Here is a 16,910-nt window from a genome sequence, read left to right as displayed (position 1 = left end):
AAGTGATAACAAGTAGACGATATAAAAAAGTCAAAAACGTTCTTCAGGTAAAATACACAGCATCTGCCTTCTTAAAAGGGAACTAAAGTAGAGTCTATTATACATCATAATCACCATTTCTGAGGTTTAATATGCTAATCACATCAACACACATTTTAATAGCGATTCAGTGATATGAATTATTATGTGTGCAAGTCGTCATTTAGTTGGTTTGATGTATTCCCCTACTTTATTAAGGGTGTCATCATTTCGCAGTTTCTCCGAAATGTTGCATATAAATGGGTCAGACGTGCCTTAAATATATGCAAGTTCCCCCACCTAGTTTTCTTTTATAAATCCAGTCATTTGCATGGGAAGTTGCGCATGCACATTTTGAGCCTCTTTTTGTGTATATGCAAATTTTATAAATGAGGCCCCTAGTGTTTTACACTCATGCAGCCTATTAAAGCGATGAAAGGAAATACACAGTATGCCTTTAAACGTAAACATTCAATTTGTTCAAAGATGCAGACACAACAGTATTAGTAGACAGATGTTTGAAAAGCAAAGCAAATAATAAAAAAAAATCCAAATGAATAGTGTAGAAATGTCATGTTCTGTGTGGTGGGCTGGCGCCCTGCCCGGGGTTTGTTTCCTGCCTTGCGCCCTGTATTGGCTGGGATTGGCTCCAGCAGACATCCCCCCGTGATCCTGTAGTTAGGATATAGCGGGTCGGATAATGGACGGATGGATGTCATGTTCTGTAATGTTCCATAAGTCCTTCATCGAGTCTGTAAAACATGAGCATTCATTCCTGTCTGAAGATGTTAGAGCAATGCACTGAGAGAAACAGAACACACTACAAAAAGAAACCCGAGATTATCAGCATGACCAGCAGAAATCTCATTGACACCAGTGTGGCTAATAAACAACCTTTCATTCACAAGTATCTAAATTAAAATAACTTGGACTGTGTCAGTTTAGACAGCTAATATTAAACGTGGACTTCCCATTCTCTCAATATGTCACCACATCAAGAACGTGCCCTGATACTGTTAACATCCAGGGCGGACTATGTAGAAAATAAATCAAATATCTGAGAGATCTAATAGTGGAGTGTTAATCTCTTGACAGCTTCTCCTCCACTTCCAGAGACGAAGATTTTTGAAAGTCCACTTTTAGCATTATAGTTCATAAACACGATTGTCGGACTAGTAGTTTAAAAGTGAAGCTGCTTTTGCAAATATTATTGCATGCTTTTCTTTCTGAAAATATTCTTATCTTTTCAAATGTTCAAAAAGTCCACCTTTCCACACTCTGAGGCTAGGGATCTGCACTGGCAATCGGAAGGTTGCCAGTTCGAATCCCGTAAATAACAATAGGGACTCTGCTCTGTTGGGCCCTTGAGCAAGGCCCTTAACCTGCAATTACTGAGCGCTGTGAGTAGTGAGAAAAGCACTATATAAATGCAAAGAGTTATTATTATTGTATTATTATTATCCCACCATTATGTTCACTCGACAGCCTTTTCAGGTTGCAGTATGTACATTAATTGTAGGCTGCGAGATCCTGTTAAAGGGAGACTCATGGGCCTCCATGCTTGAATGGGAGCATTGTGTTGGAGCACATAATGTCTCCTTAGCCAGGAAGAGCTCGCCAGCATGACCAGTGCTAAGGCCGGAGTTATACTTCACGCGACACGAGGCATGCTGCAGCGGACGCTCCTGCTACACAAGCGTTGAAGTGTTTATACTTGCTCACGTACTTTACGTAAATCTGGAGGAATCCGCCAGGTGGCAGTGCGAGATATTATCATGGTGAGAACATGTTTGGCTTCTCTGTGTTGTGAATTGCCTGAAACACCCATTAAATTCCGATGACACCTTTCCGCAATATCTCTGAAAAGGATGTTTATTGATTAAATTCAGGGATGTGTCCATTCCAGCAAGCATTGGGCACGAGTGAGAAACAATCCCTGGATGATACCTCGGCTCATCGCAAGGGGAGTACAAGCACACACATACACTAGCGTCATTTTAGCGGCACCAAATCCCTAAATCAGCAGATCTTTGGAAGGAAACTGGAGCACATTGAGGAAACCCAGCAGGAAAACGTGTGAACTCCAGGCAGGGAATATCAGCGACGCGACTCCCTGCAAAACAGCAGCGCTAACGCTCTGCCACTGTGTCACCCTATGTGTGTAATTATTAACAGTATTCATTATTTAAGTGAAATTACCGATTTATCTGTAAAATGTAATATACATACTTTAATGCTTTTCATCATGAAAGTGATATCAAGTATAAATCTTAAGGATTCTAAATGTGCAGAGAGTTGGAATATCATACATTTAATGTGCTCAGTGTGGCGATCTGTTGCAGTTGATTTGCTGCTGCCAGGAGCAGAGGAAGCCCTAGAAAAAAAGATGGCACCGAAGACGGTATGTGAGAATTTTAAAACGTATCGTGTCATTACGATCGGGAATATGCGATGCTTGAATATAAAAGCACCATGAATACATCTGTATGTCGGCATTTTGCTTCACCTCTTCGAACCATTTATCAAATATCGAAGCACGCACACCAATCTCGTAGGATCCGCAAAGCCGCTTTCTGTCACATGTAGATAGTAAACAGAGACTCTAACCTCACATTTCAACTTTTAGCACACTGCGCCCCCCAACGTTTTGCTGGTACAGTAATCCCTCACTTATCGCGGGAGATAGGTTCCAAGGCCGACCGCGATAACTGAATTTCCGCGAAGTAGGGACACCATATTTATTTAATTGTTTAACGTGTACTTGGACGTTTTTAAACCCTCCCTGTATTGTGTACAACCCACCCTTTACTCTATTAATAACAGGGACAACTGCTAAGCAATATGAAAATCGGTAGATAAGTTTACACTTACTGTATAGCGAAGTACACGTAGCAACTTGTAGGCGGTCATGACGTAGTCGACCTTGTTGCAAAGATTCCTAAAGCAGATTCCATCCAGACTACTGCCTTATCACGTCCACTTGCAACTCGTTTTGCGCCCTGGTTAAAGGACACTGCGGCCGTAGATCTTATATGCTTTTCCTCCTTTTTAAATAAAAAGAATCGTGGACTCATTGATGCTGTAATGGTGTCCTGCAGTGGTGTAGCTGTTCCCTTCCTTCAACATATCCAAAACTTTTACCTTTTCTGCAATCATTTGCATCTTCTGTTGGCGCTTGGACACGGCCCCTGAAGCAGTAGCACGTTAATGCTGAATGAGTGAGATGAGACTTCCTGGTTAATGCAACACTCCGTCGCTGAGCCAATCAGCAGCACACAGGAGCTTAACTGCGTGCTCTGATTGGGTAGCTTCTCAGCCATTCGCCAATAGCATCTCTTGTATGAAATCAACTGGGCAAACCAACTGAGATAGCAAGTACCAGAAGTAAAAAGTCGCATTGTCCGCAGAAACCCGCAAAGCAGCGAAAAATCTGCGTTATATATTTAGATATGCTTACATATAAAATCCGCGAAGTCGTGAATCCGCAAAAAGTGAACCGCGAAGTAGCGAGGGATTACTGTACTGCAACTCGCGCACGCGTCGCGTTAATTTCTGAGGACCCGCTCAGAGGACGCATCAAATGAACGCTCAGAACGTGTGGCGGCCATGATGTGGGAGCATATGCGTTCTGAGTGTGAAGTATAAATGAGCCCTAAGTGTTTACTTCACTTCATCGCCCATGTCCAAAACACTCTTTGTGGTTTCCAACCCTGTGCAAAGCCAGAGATGGACAAAATAAGATTTTAACAAGACAGATTGGAGATGCAGCAAGTTGCAGGAGCTATACTGACCATCACACCACTAGCATAAAGGAAAGTTATTCAAAAACATGATGAAGTCAACAGACTTAACATAGCAGTTTACTTGGTTGTGACCGACATCAGCTGCACATTTTCTTTAAAGTTTGTATACATCAGGGGTGGTGAACTCCGATCCTGGAGATCCACAGTGGCTGCAGGTTTTTGTTCCAGTTGCTTAATTAGAAGCCAATCCTCACCAGTAACAGATCTTATTGCACTAGCAAGCCATGAAGTGAAATATCTCTACCATGTCACTTCATTCTTAAATCAGATTTTTTTTTCTCTCTTGCTAATGATACAAGTATCATCCAAATAATTTGAAGCCTAAAACGGGTGGGTGATTTTCAGTTCCCTTCCGAGTACTTAATTAAACCAAATAGTGAATGATGAATACACACTGGTGGAAACAGAGGCAAGCTAAATGGAGAACTGCTGGTTCCTTTGTCATTTGCATCTTATTCCTAATAAGGAACGGTTTAAACAGTGAATTCAGCTGTTTAAGTCTAAAATAAGCCATTAAGGGTTCAAAATGTTAACAAAACAACTACAGCAACTTGAACAAGAAGTGCTTCATCAGCAATAAATGACTTCTTAGGAAGCAATCGCATTCAAAAACTTGAAGCCACTGCAGCCCTGCAGGACTAACATTACTCGAAACCCAATTTAAAGGCTCCAACTCTTAAATAACAAATAAATTAAATGAAGTTAAGTAGTAGCAAAAAACTAGTTCATGGTTAGAATTAAAACCTGTAGCCAATGTGGCTCTCTAGGATCGGAGTTGGCCACCTCTGATATACATCATTTGGTGAAGCCTACCCATCCTTAGGTGAGCTTATAAACATTTATTTTAAACAAAATTCTGTCCTCTCCAGAGGCAAGCATTCAAGTTTAAAAAAAAAAAAAAAAAAAAACCTTCAGCTAAACATTAAGCACAGTTTGAAAAAAATCAAACATAAAAACCAAAAAAAAAAAAAAAACAGTAACACTAATTTTTAATCCCCAATAAGGTAGAAAAAGCAAAAAAACATTACGATACAAAATTGACCTGGTCTTGAAGCTAAAAACCATGATGGATATTCCACAAAAGCTAGTATAAGATATGCCGTAGGCCAATGTAGGCCTTTTGCTGCTAATTATATGTACACCACAGTGGCCAATGTCTTCACATCAGCTGTACACTGCACTTAGCAGAACTGCCATGGCATGCAACAAGTAAAAACTAACACCTTAACATGACAAGAGCTGAGAACACCATGCTGCACTAACCTGATCTCCAACTACATTTTCAATAGTCTACCCATCTCAAGTGAATAAGTCCCCAAAAGTTAATGTCCTCTTACCGAGAGCTCAAGCATTGCAGCCAAGAGGCCATGGGCATGAAAAGAACTGAGGCAGTAGGTGGCTGGCAGAAAACTGACCCGCCTTCATGTTCAGGGGCCATCTGCTAAAGCTGCACACAACTCAAAGCAAACATCCTCTAGCAAGCTGTAGCCAAGTGCACACTGTAAAGGCAAGGGAAGTTTGTGACTACAACAATTTAAACACAGCTCACCTTGTTCCTGCAGAAGAAGAGAAGCTGTGCCTCGTAGTCCATTTGGATCCCTCCACTGACCCACCTTGAGCCTGTATGACTGGAGGTTACAACAGCCGGCTATGGAGCACCACGCGCATCATTGTGCAAAAGTGACACATCTGACTGTCAGGAAACAGGGCCGGGACTTTGTGGTCAGCTATCTTCGCTACACCAGCTCACTGTCATGGAGCTGCTCTATCACAACACAAACACAGCAGTATTGCCTGCCATCATAGTGCAAACAAGTCCAGCTGGCAAATGTGGCTGGCATACAACAGGTTCACAGATGTTCAGCTGCACCACCTAAGTGCAGCCCTAAGCACTGCACTCCTTTGTAGACACACATTGAGGGCATCCATTTTGCCAGGCAGCACAAGCCAAGCATTCCAATCAGCCCTACTGGATGACTTTAATTCAGCACTCTGTATTTCAAAAAGGCTGTCAGAGGACCACCCCTCTTCCTTTTAGTGGTTAAAAATGAATACCATTTGCCACCAAAACATAACCCTGTGCCCACAAAATAAAAAAAGCAAACGTTTGTTTTACACTGAAAAAAAAAATATCCAGAGATTCATTGGCATGCACATTTCCAATTTAAAGATGAGAGAGCTGCCAGTTTTGTGGAGGGTTTCCAACTCTACCGCATTCAATCTAAATGACCTGCTGAAGGTGTAGAAGGTCTCACAGGTTAGACTGGGCAGTTTTGTTGTGAAAACTGAAAAAGCAGCTGCATCTCCAATGACAAGGAGAGAACAAAGTGGGAAAAGGGAAGTGGAGTTGGGGACTTCTGGGTAATGGGAATAATGAATGTACCTTCAGGCAATTGCAAACTCGGCTATTCCTATGCAGTCAATAGGGGGAGTCTATTTTAGTGGACATGCATTTTATCTTTACTTTCAGTAATTTGGGAACAAAGTTGGTGGTAACTGAAATCTCCATGAGAGATATGCAGGAAAGCTATGTGTGTTCATGAGGGGACACCGCCATATTTCAAAGTTGTTTATGTCTGTTGGAAAAAGACATAATTGCATCTTCACGTGGCTCCAGCAGAATGAACACCTCTGAAACACTCAAAGGAAATAAGTGGGTCCAAAAATTGAAAACATGGATACTTTATTTAAAAAAATAAGAATGGAAGCACTTTTGGTAAAATACAAAGAGGTTCTAAAACCACAGGAGCAACTCAAGTAGTGTTGCAACCCCCCATTCTTTGGGGTGCTGTCTAGATGATTTTTATATGTTCTCCATAGGCTCACATGGGACTAGTCAAGTCAAGTCAAGTAGAGCTTTATTGTCATCCTAACAATATACTTACAGTACACAGTGGGACGAAATATCGTCCTCCAGAGTCAAAAGGTGCAGTACACAAGATATATATATATAACTAAAAAACATATACAGTATTAAGTAGTATTATGTAATCCAGAGAGTGTGTGGAGTAAAGAGTCCAGTGTGGAGGAGGGCAGCATGGTGTTCAGAAGCCGGACTGCTTGGGGAAAGAAACTATTGCACAATCTCGCAAACCTGCTCCTGATGCTGCAGAGTCATCTTCCAGATGGAAGAGGAGTAAACAATTGGTGGGAGGGGTGGTGGGGGTCAGCCATGATGCTAGTGGCTTTATGAAGGCAGCGTGAGGTGTAGATCTCCTGCAGACTGGGTAGAGAGCTGCCAATGATGCACTCAGCAGTCCGCACAATCCTCTGAAGAGCTTTGCGGTTGGAGGCATGGCAGTTTCCATACCAGACTGTAATACAGCTGGTCAGGACGCTCTCTATGGTGCCTCTGTAGAAGGTGGTAAGTATGGGTTTAGGGAGGTGCACCTTCTTCAGTCGTCGCAGGAAGTAAAGACGCTGCTGGGCCCTTTTTGTAAGATAGTTGGTGTTTTTGGTCCAGGACAGGTCCTCTGTGATATGAACACCGAGGAACTTGGTGCTCTTCACTCTCTCTACTGTGACGCCATCAATGTTGAGTGGGAGATGGACAGCCTTTGTCTTCCTGAAGTCAACAATCAACTCTTTTGTCTTTTCAACATTAAGTGACAGATTATTGTCTTTACACCAAAGTGCCAACCGTTCCACCTCTTCTCTGTACGCCGCATCATCGTCGTTCTCAATGAGTCCCACTACTGTAGTGTCATCGGCGAACTTGATAATGTGGTTTGTGTCAGAGTTGGAGGTGCAATCATGGGTCAACAGCGTGAAGAGTAGCGGGCTCAGCACACAACCCTGGGGGGCACCTGTGCTCAGTGTGATGGTGATAGATCTTATATTCCCAATCTGTACTGTTTGAGGTCTTTCAGTGAGAAAGTCCAGAATCCAGTTGCAAGTGGAGGTGTTGAGTCCGAGCAGATCCAGCTTACTGATCAGCTGCCTGGGAATGATAGTATTGAATGCTGAGCTGAAATCAATGAACAGCATTCTTACATGTGCATTGCGGTGATCCAGATGTGACAGGATCAGGTGGAATACCATTGAAATTGCATCGTCAGTTGATCGATTTGATTGATATGCAAACTGTAGAGGGTCCAGTTTGGGGGGCAGCTGATTCTTTATGTGACTCAAAACTAACCGCTCAAAGCACTTCATAATGATTGGAGTGAGTGCCACTGGGCGGTAGTCAACTCTGGTTTCCTCTCCTCATTCAGAAATATGCGGAGCAACTACTCCAAATCAGTCCTGTGCATGGGAGACTGAGCCCCTGTGCCCACCCATGCGGGGCAGAGCCGATACCAGCCTTATAGTTGCAGTTAGTCGGCAGTGTGGGCCAGTGCTTAAAGGGCCAAGAAGCTGCTGGTTGGCTCCCTGCTGCAGACTCACTTAGGGGTATAACAGTTCACAAAATCCATGTTTTGTTTCGGTATATTACATACATTTTCAATACAGCTAAAACAGGAAGTGCTCTGAACATGTGTCATTTTAAAATTTATTTTAAACGATCAACATTGTAACAGTATCATATATGAGGCCTTAGAATGAAACAATGGAGCTTTGTATGCAGGGCTGTGAAGTTGGTACACAAAACTTTCAGCTCCAACATCTCAATTTATGGTACCACCGACTCCAACTAGAACTCAGACTCCTCGATTTGTAATTAGACTATTATTACTATGTTGATCGAAAGCACAAAACAAACAAGACACAAAGCATTTCATCACTGCCATAATGAATTGGGCTTCTTGTTTGTTTGCACCCTAACCTGTTCCGGTTGGGGTTTAAAGGCTGTTGTGACACTGCTGTGGATTTTATACTTACCGTATAAACTCACATACAACTCGGTCTTGAAACGCAAAAATTCGATCATAAAAATCAGACCCCGGTTTATACACCCGTTCAAAAATGCGACACATTTTTTTTTTTTCATCTTCTAACCTCCTCCAATCTCACACCAGTTTCTCAGGCACATCAAATTTTGTTGCAAATTTCTTTCACCACTTCAACAACATTTAATTTAAAAAAAGCTTCATATTTTCTTCTGATTGAACGCTCTATTGTAAGAACATCCCTTATCTACGATGAAGGTGTATGAGGGTGTGAGATACAAAAAACACAAATCAGTGCAAACGTCGCTTCGGAATAGTTCAGGTCACACAGGCACAATACATAGAAAAAAAGGCAGTGTGCTCCGTGGTTACTCTCTCAGGTGGCCATTAGCATATCATAATCTCTTGGAGCAATAGCAGGAGTTTTCAGCATTCGACTTATATGACCGACATTACAAAATACCGGAAATTATACTTTAAAATCAAGCCCCAACTTATCCGCGGGAGAACTTAAACGCGAGTATATACGGTATTTACTAAATAAAACTTACAAAAGGTGGCATGGTGGAGCAGCAGTACTGCTGCTGCCCTGCAGTAAGGAGACCAGGATTTGCATCCCAGGTCCTTCCTGCATGGAGTTCTCCCTGTGTCTGCGTGGGTTTCCTCCAGGCGCCTCAGTTTCCTCCCACAGTCCAAAGGTTAGGTGGACTGGCGATGCTAAATTGGCCCTAGAGTGTGGTTGGGGTTGATGTGTGAGTGTTCTCCCTGTAATGGACTGTCATCCTGTCCAGGGTTTGTTCCTTCCTTGTGCTCTTTGCTAGCTGAGATGGGGTTGTAGGAGGTGCTGTAGCCTGTTTAGGACTTAATAGGTTAGAAAAATAGAAAATACTTATGAAATTCTAAAAAAAGTTATACTTTTACCAAAAGGCTAGAAAACAAAAATATAGTTTAACTGCATTAGTACAGTGAAATTGGAAAGTTTTACATTACAACTTACATTTAGTCCGAGTAAAAAAAAAAAATACAAATCTACCGACTTCAACACTTGTAACCCAATAATTGCTTCCAACTCTGATTCCACAGCCCCGTGTGGTTTCTCAGCAGCAGACTGTATGCAGCACATAACTAAAGCAGTGTATGACAATGTAGGAAAAACAACCAATGAGGTAACAAAAACAGAATTAATGGTAGCTGCTGGCTCTCTGGCCACATTTCCAATGGTAACACTCTCAAAAAAGCCCCGCTCTTCATACATGCCCTCTTATTTTTTTACGTCCTATTCTGCTGTAACTTTGTGTGCTGTAATAGTCAGGTAGCGTGGGGTAAATAAGAGTGATGGCTACTGCTTTTGACAGTTCATTTGTATGTTGAGTTTCTGTATTGTTCAACAATGTAGCAACTGCAGTTATATTAAAAGGCTGGTGAGATGGACTGGAGTAACATGGCACATGTTCTTGAACTACCAAGAAGGATCACCTTTGCCGGGTTCAAAGAAAGGCTGCCTAAATGTTACAGTGAGACTCTGAAGTTGTTTCAAGCATTCAAGTTCTACCAATCAACAGAAGGGTGATGTCCATGCAGACGAATAGACCCGATTGTGGTGTTAGCACTGGCATATGCTACTCGTATTTGACTAATTCGGCACACTCTCATTTTTCAGTCCATTACGGTCATAACTTACACAGAAGGCATAGTGCTCCCATATACTACACCACAAGGGTACAGGAGGGTGGATGTTTGTGTTCATGTTCTTATTTGCCGTTCGCCATAACTAATGCAGTCTTCCAAAAAGCAACTCCGGGCACGATTATGTGTTTCTCCTGGAAGCATTTCCATTGCAAAATGTGCAAAAAAAGGAGAAGATGCTCAATCTGAGGGATTGCTGGTTTAGATTTTTACATGCAACTCACATAATGCAAGCATCACTTTATTGTATAGTCTACTGGTTTTTCTCCACCCTGTACGATGGGTTACTTGATTCCCCACACATCTCAATTTGAGAGCCTCCTATCAAAAGATACAAGATAATATGGTGTGTTGGTACATCCCTAGACTCACTCTGTGACAGTCAGCAAATTTAGATAACCTGCATTTGTGCCCAAGTTCGAAAACATATGGAAACAACTGTAGTGTAGCGTCATGTTTAGATGGCACAGAAAGGTGCCATACGAAATGTATTACCTTATTGCTTGAAGAAGCTCCAACTACCATCACACCGTCTTCATAAATTAATAAATGTTAAATGCACTCTAGCTCGGTACTTCTAAAGCACATTAGGATGGTGTTCACTATTGAAAGGTGCTATAAAGAACATGGAGTAGACTCCAGCCCTGTAACCCTGAGCTGGATTAAGTGGGTTCAATAATAGACAGATGGCAGCTGTAGCCCTGTACTTATAAAGCACCACAGGGTGATGTTCACTACTGAAAGGCGCTTTATAAAACAAGGAAGGTTTGTTTATTGCCACAATAGGTTCTGGCTCCTTATAATTTGAAGAAGTGGGCACCTATTTATGCCCATTTTGGTGTTGCTACATGTGACCCTCAGATTACAAACAAAGGTCTGCTCCTGTGGGCATTCATGTGAACTTGAACTGAAAATGTCTGTTAATGGAACAAATTGGCAAAATGTATAAAGCTTTATCACTTACTTTACAGAAAAAACATTTCAAACATATCAAAAAAACAGAAGAAATAACAAATTTAAAAATCACAAAACACAAATAGTTTATAGGTTGTGCCACTGGTATATACTGTATGTGCACCTTATGGTCTTTACATTACATTAACTTATTTAGAGAGAGGTTGAGAGCCTGCACTCATACGGCGCAATGCCACACTCACCACTTGACAAACCACCTCAGGATCCCAAATTAGGACCCAAGTGCAGCCGTGCATTGGGCGACACCTCAGCACCGCACTGCAACAGTGTGAAGTTTTTTTTTTGCGGTAGCTGGAATGCCAATCCTGCCACCAACCCCGGAGTTTTCCCTGCAGGTTGGAGGACCCGCTTGCAGGGCTGAATACAAATTAACTCACCCCCAGGACAGAGCAATTGCAAGTTAAGGGCCTTGTTCAGGGGCCCAACGGAGTAGAATTGCTTGCCGATTCATTCTGATTCCGATTTCAGCATAGATCCCTAGCCTCAGAGCCACTACTCCAACCCATTACTTATTTAGCTTTATCCAAGGCAACTTACAATATTTATGATACAATTGGTTACATTTCGTTTGGTTCTCCAATTGGAGCGCAGGCAAATCAAGTGATTTGCTTATGCTTAAACAACCTGCACTTTGATCATTATTTTTGGCACTGACCTCAGAGTTGGTGGCATGAAATGTCACCATGAACTGATGATTGCGAGATGCGTGTGGTCTTTTTGGAGGAATCCCGCACAGTCTCTCTTCCCCTTCCCAGTGACTACACTTCCTGCGGTGACACAGCAGGGATGCACACATACAAACGCAGAGAATTACAAGTAAGCAAGTCCTACTTCTCCACCGTTGACCAGCTGCTCACTTGTGGCCAAGCGTATCGCACGGCAGTTACATTCAGTGACGCGTACACACGAAAGCAAGAAATGACTTAAAATGGTGACAAAGTATGTGCTGTACTGTACTAGGCCTCCCCTTTAGCGACAGCTGCTGCATATTCATTCATATCAAAATGAGTTGGCTTCGCCTACCAGTACAAAATGGAAATCAATAAATGAAAATTTAAATTCAGATGAAAAGAAAGAATTTGGAATTTATTGTACTCTTTCATACCCACAGAATAACCGTCATGCAAGACTCATCTGTACTTGACTGCTGGGTATTCAGCACTTTCCATGAGAATTACACATCCCAGTTTTGCAGCTCCAAATAAGGATACACAACAGGAAAGTACACAAATGAATAACATTTTTAAAACACTGAAACAGATAAATTGTGGGTATTAAGACTTTTTTCTTGGAATATTAATTCTAGCAATATGGACAGGTACATCTGTAGTGTAATTAGGCATGGCGCTAGATATCCCTGAACTTGGCTTAGCCCAACTCTTCCATGGATTCTTTGAATCACTTTTATTTCTATTCTTGCCCCAGCATTCCAATACCCCCCCTCCCCCCCCCCCCCCCCCCATTTCTTCAATCTTTCCAATTGTCAGGCAACAACCTGCTTTCTAATTCTGCGCCTTCAGGGAGACTTTAAAAAACTCTCGCCTTGTACCTTTCTAGCCATTGAAAGACGTCAATGCATTTTACTGAGTCATCAATTTGTGGACTTCCTTGTTGCTCAAGACTAATTTATAACCTCAAAACTGGGAGTTGTAGTTCTCGTGGAAGGTATGGAATAATCGAGCAGTAAAGTGTGAATAAAGTGTAAAGCAGTAAAGTGTGAATACACTCAAAGCAGATGTCAACCATCATCTTTCTCTGGGTTACTTTAATATAATATTGTTTGTAACAAAACGCAAGAGCAGCTCAAAAACTGAGAAAGTGGATTTATCAATTTAAATGATGAAACGAAATCTATATATAAAATTCTTTTCGCGTTTGAAACGGAAATTACGTATGACCACGTGATATGGAAATTACGTATGAAACGGAAATTACGTATGACCATGCGATATGGAAATGACCTATGACCACAGAACATATTATAATACAGGAACTAATCACTTCGTTTGTGGACGCCATTTTTATATCGTCTTTACGAATTATTATTTGTGTGAGAGTTATTTTACTGAACAGCGCTGAGCCATCCACCGCCAGGCGCGTTCCGACAGAGAAGTTTTATTTATTCGTCCACATGACTATCGCTGAAACTGCCACATTGTAACTTTTTTTTAGTTGGTAGTACTTGATAGTAGAAGAGATGAGGAAAACAGCTTTGCGTCTTTGTACTTTTTAACTGCGCCGAGCTGTAAACAATGTGAAGACGAGACCGCCTTCAGCTGCGAGGGGTCGTGAGAACAAAGTGGACGCTGGGAGGCGCGAAATGTCGGGCTGCTCCACCGAGTCGAGAGCTTCGCAGTTTCGGGCAGCGTCCTCTCTTCTCGCACTGTTTGTGACACTTCAAGTCCCCCGTCGGCTCCTGGGAGAGTGGAAATCTTTGCAAATGAGTGTAATCTGCGCCATCGAAGCAGGACTCGGTTTGTAAATTGCCCTACACAACTACTTACTGTCCCTTAAGGTAAGTTCGGGTCACTAAAACCCCATAACATTCAAGGTTGCTTTTGTGATTTATTATTTTAACAAGTAAATCGCAGGCATGTAGATTTGTCAGGCAAAAATTTGGACGATCACATAGAAAATGTAAATTTCTATACCACAGTGGTCGTGTAGCACCTTTCACAAGGGATCTACGACTTATCTGTTGTGTTATAGAGCCTTTAAAATGTAGTTTACCTGAAACCACTCCAGTAATGCTCAATGTAACTTTACTTCTTAAATGTTAATGTTTTACTGTTTAATAACTTATAGACTACATTTTATTTTTTTCCCCTTGCACTCAGTGAGCGAAGCCACTGGGTAATCAACTAGTAAACTATAAAATAAAAATGTGTTCAAGTAAAACCCTACTGTCCCCACTAGGTGTCTTTACTCAGGTCTCACCCGCTTGCTCCAACTTGCATTCTTACACCAGACTAATTTCTTTCCGAGAGGGGATTGAAAAAATAATCCCATGGTCCCCAAGTCTCAGTGCCCCTGGAACCATCTAAAAAGGAAGCACATTCTATATAGAGGAGCAGGAGCCCAAGGGTCTGATGTGGTGTTCCTCTGCTTCTATTATTATTTCAGGAAAACCAACACATTTGCTAAAGACTTTACTCTTGGGGTACCCTGAAGTGTTAGTGGATTACCCCACACCGGCATCAACTTGTCAAGTGTCTCTCCATTGGCCACTTTGTATTCCTCTCCGGATGAACACCTCCCTCACCCTGTGCCACTTGAATACCCCTTGTGCCAACCAGTCTCCCTGTCACACACACACTGCAAATTTATTTATAACAACATTTGAATACATGTTTATATTTTTATTTCCGTCATTTCTTGTTATGCCCTATTATTATGAATTCATCTTCATTCAGAGAAAATAAAGACAACAGAGCAGTTAATAAATGAATCAAAGACAAAAAAAAAATGAATTTGGAAGCACGTGGAGGCTCTAAGCAAAGGAAACCAACACTGTCTGACTGCCCGGTACTGCTTGCTATTATTGGCACTGCATTCACCCTTGCCATTCCCTCAGTACAATGAGCTTCCGTTAAGTGGAAATGACAGACTGGATTAAAAACAAAACTACCTTGGGGGGAGAAAGGGAGCACAACCAGTAACTCAACAATTAGGCATTTTTATTTATGTAGATATGGACATACACACATGCATGCATGAATACATAAAACAAATGTATTTTTAACCACACTCAGGATAAAGCGGGTCTGGAAGATGCATGGATGGATGTGTTAATGAAGTTATCCTGTTTCTAATGGCTCCTCTTCTTGCCTTCAAGCTGTGAACACTAAAACTGGCCGTGACTAAGCAACAGCAGAAACATTCTGTTAGTAACAAACTATAACAAAGCATACGTCTTGTTGGTCTACACGTCAGCACTTTAGGATGTTATCTCTCTAGCAACCCCATCACCTCAGGTTGTCCAGAAGCTACCACTACCCTGTATAAAGGTAGAAACAGGAATATGACTTGAATACTCCTCATGGGTGTGCCTTAACCAACCTGGACCAGGGATGAGTCTAGAGGTGCCAGTTGCCCCAGCCTCCTCTCAACTACCCTCCAGCAAATGTGCAATGATGTTCATACACCACTATTGGGGGACATTCAGTCACCTGTGCGAATGAAAAGGGTAAACCTGATCCTTCACACAAACAGCCCCTTCAACTCCACCAGCATGGAACTGCTGGGCTTATGTACACTTATTGTCGGCCACCACCTCAGACTGACGCTTTCTCATTCCCTTCCTATGGGAGTCCCAATACATCTCTGTGGACTGATGACCGAGTTACAAGCATTGCATGATAGCCGATCGGTGTGCGACCCACGCAGCCACCCATGGACAACAGGGCTCCCGTGTAAAGTGGATCGAAGCCCCTGCACGCGCAGACACTCACGCCGATTGGAGTCCCGATGTAGTCAACTGTCCTGGGCAGAACGGAGCCCCTAATCAAGTCGATCGCTCCAGCAGAATGCCACCCAAGCACTGATCTGAACCGCAGTGTAATCAATTACCACAGACCGATCGACTGAGATTAGTTCTCATTTAAATGACCTACCAATCAGCTGGCTGCAGACACCAATGAGACACTGCATTTCGACTCCAGGGCTCGTATAAGCCGGGCTGCTGGCATCTCCTAGTGACAGGCCCTGTCTGGTTGAAAAGCAAGCCGGGTTGCTCGGCTGCAAAGATGCAAGCTTCTCCAAGGCCTAAATCGCAGTCCCCAACCGGTGCCCCCTAAAGCAGCACTCCTCCAAAGAACCCGCGCGTTAACACCGTACCTTGCTGCGGATCTGACCAGAAGTGGACACCTTGCGGATCAGCTTCTGCGGCGAACCGGGCTCCTGTTCCGGCTCGCTGTCCGAAGATTCCTCCAAACACCGAGCCGCGGCCTCAGCTCCAGCCGCCATCCTTCCACTCCACCAGCTGCTCTTAAGTACGGGCTGCCAGCGACCCCTGGCGAAACCGTAGGACCACTACAGGATAATTGCTCCCTCTGCCGCCCAGTGCGCAACAATGTTGCAAAAACTTTAAATTCATTTTAATCAATTTCAAAGCCTGTACGGAGTAACACTGGGCGCAAGGCAGGAAACCCTGGACAGGCCAACAGTCTGTCACAAGGGAACACGCACGCTCACACCTTTTATTAGCCTCAATTCTAATAACCTTTCTGGATGTGAGAGGAAAACTGCAATAACCAGTGGAAAACTTACACAGACAAGTGAGAACATGCAGCTTGACCTCAACAAAGACTGGGCATGAGATTCCAACCAAGGATGTCGAGTCTATGAAGATGCAAACACTAACCTAAGAGGGAAAAGGGAAATTGTAAAGTGTTATGCAGCATACACAATTTACAGTCACCAGTTAAAATCATCTGCAAGGCATAGGGATGAGAGAAGAAACTGAGCAGCCCAGAGAAAACCCATGAAAACAATAGGAGAAAGTGCAAACTATACACAAGAAGGTATTAATCCACTGAGGAGCTGTTACTGGCCCTTTTTTTTATATTTTACTGAAGTCAAAAGTGTAATTATTTGTTAA

At 42.6% G+C, this 16,910-nt stretch overlaps 1 protein-coding gene across 3 annotated transcripts in view; it reads right to left on the bottom strand.

Moving 5' to 3' along the window:
• LOC114646550 (diacylglycerol kinase delta-like) overlaps nucleotides 1–16,279 on the bottom strand; it is a 133,967-nt gene extending 117,688 nt beyond the window's left edge. For all 3 annotated transcript variants that reach the window (XM_051923580.1, XM_051923577.1, XM_051923576.1), the window contains exon 1: nucleotides 16,148–16,279. In XM_051923580.1, coding sequence (XP_051779540.1) covers nucleotides 16,148–16,276 — 129 coding nt within the window. In that variant the 5' untranslated portion in view covers nucleotides 16,277–16,279. The remainder of the gene's footprint in view (nucleotides 1–16,147) is intronic.
• Nucleotides 16,280–16,910: the final 631 nt, after the last annotated feature.

The sequence above is a fragment of the Erpetoichthys calabaricus genome, chromosome 2 (genome assembly GCF_900747795.2).
Source record: "Erpetoichthys calabaricus chromosome 2, fErpCal1.3, whole genome shotgun sequence".
NCBI classification, from domain to species: domain Eukaryota; kingdom Metazoa; phylum Chordata; class Cladistia; order Polypteriformes; family Polypteridae; genus Erpetoichthys; species Erpetoichthys calabaricus.
This window is presented reverse-complemented; position numbering and strand designations above follow the sequence as displayed.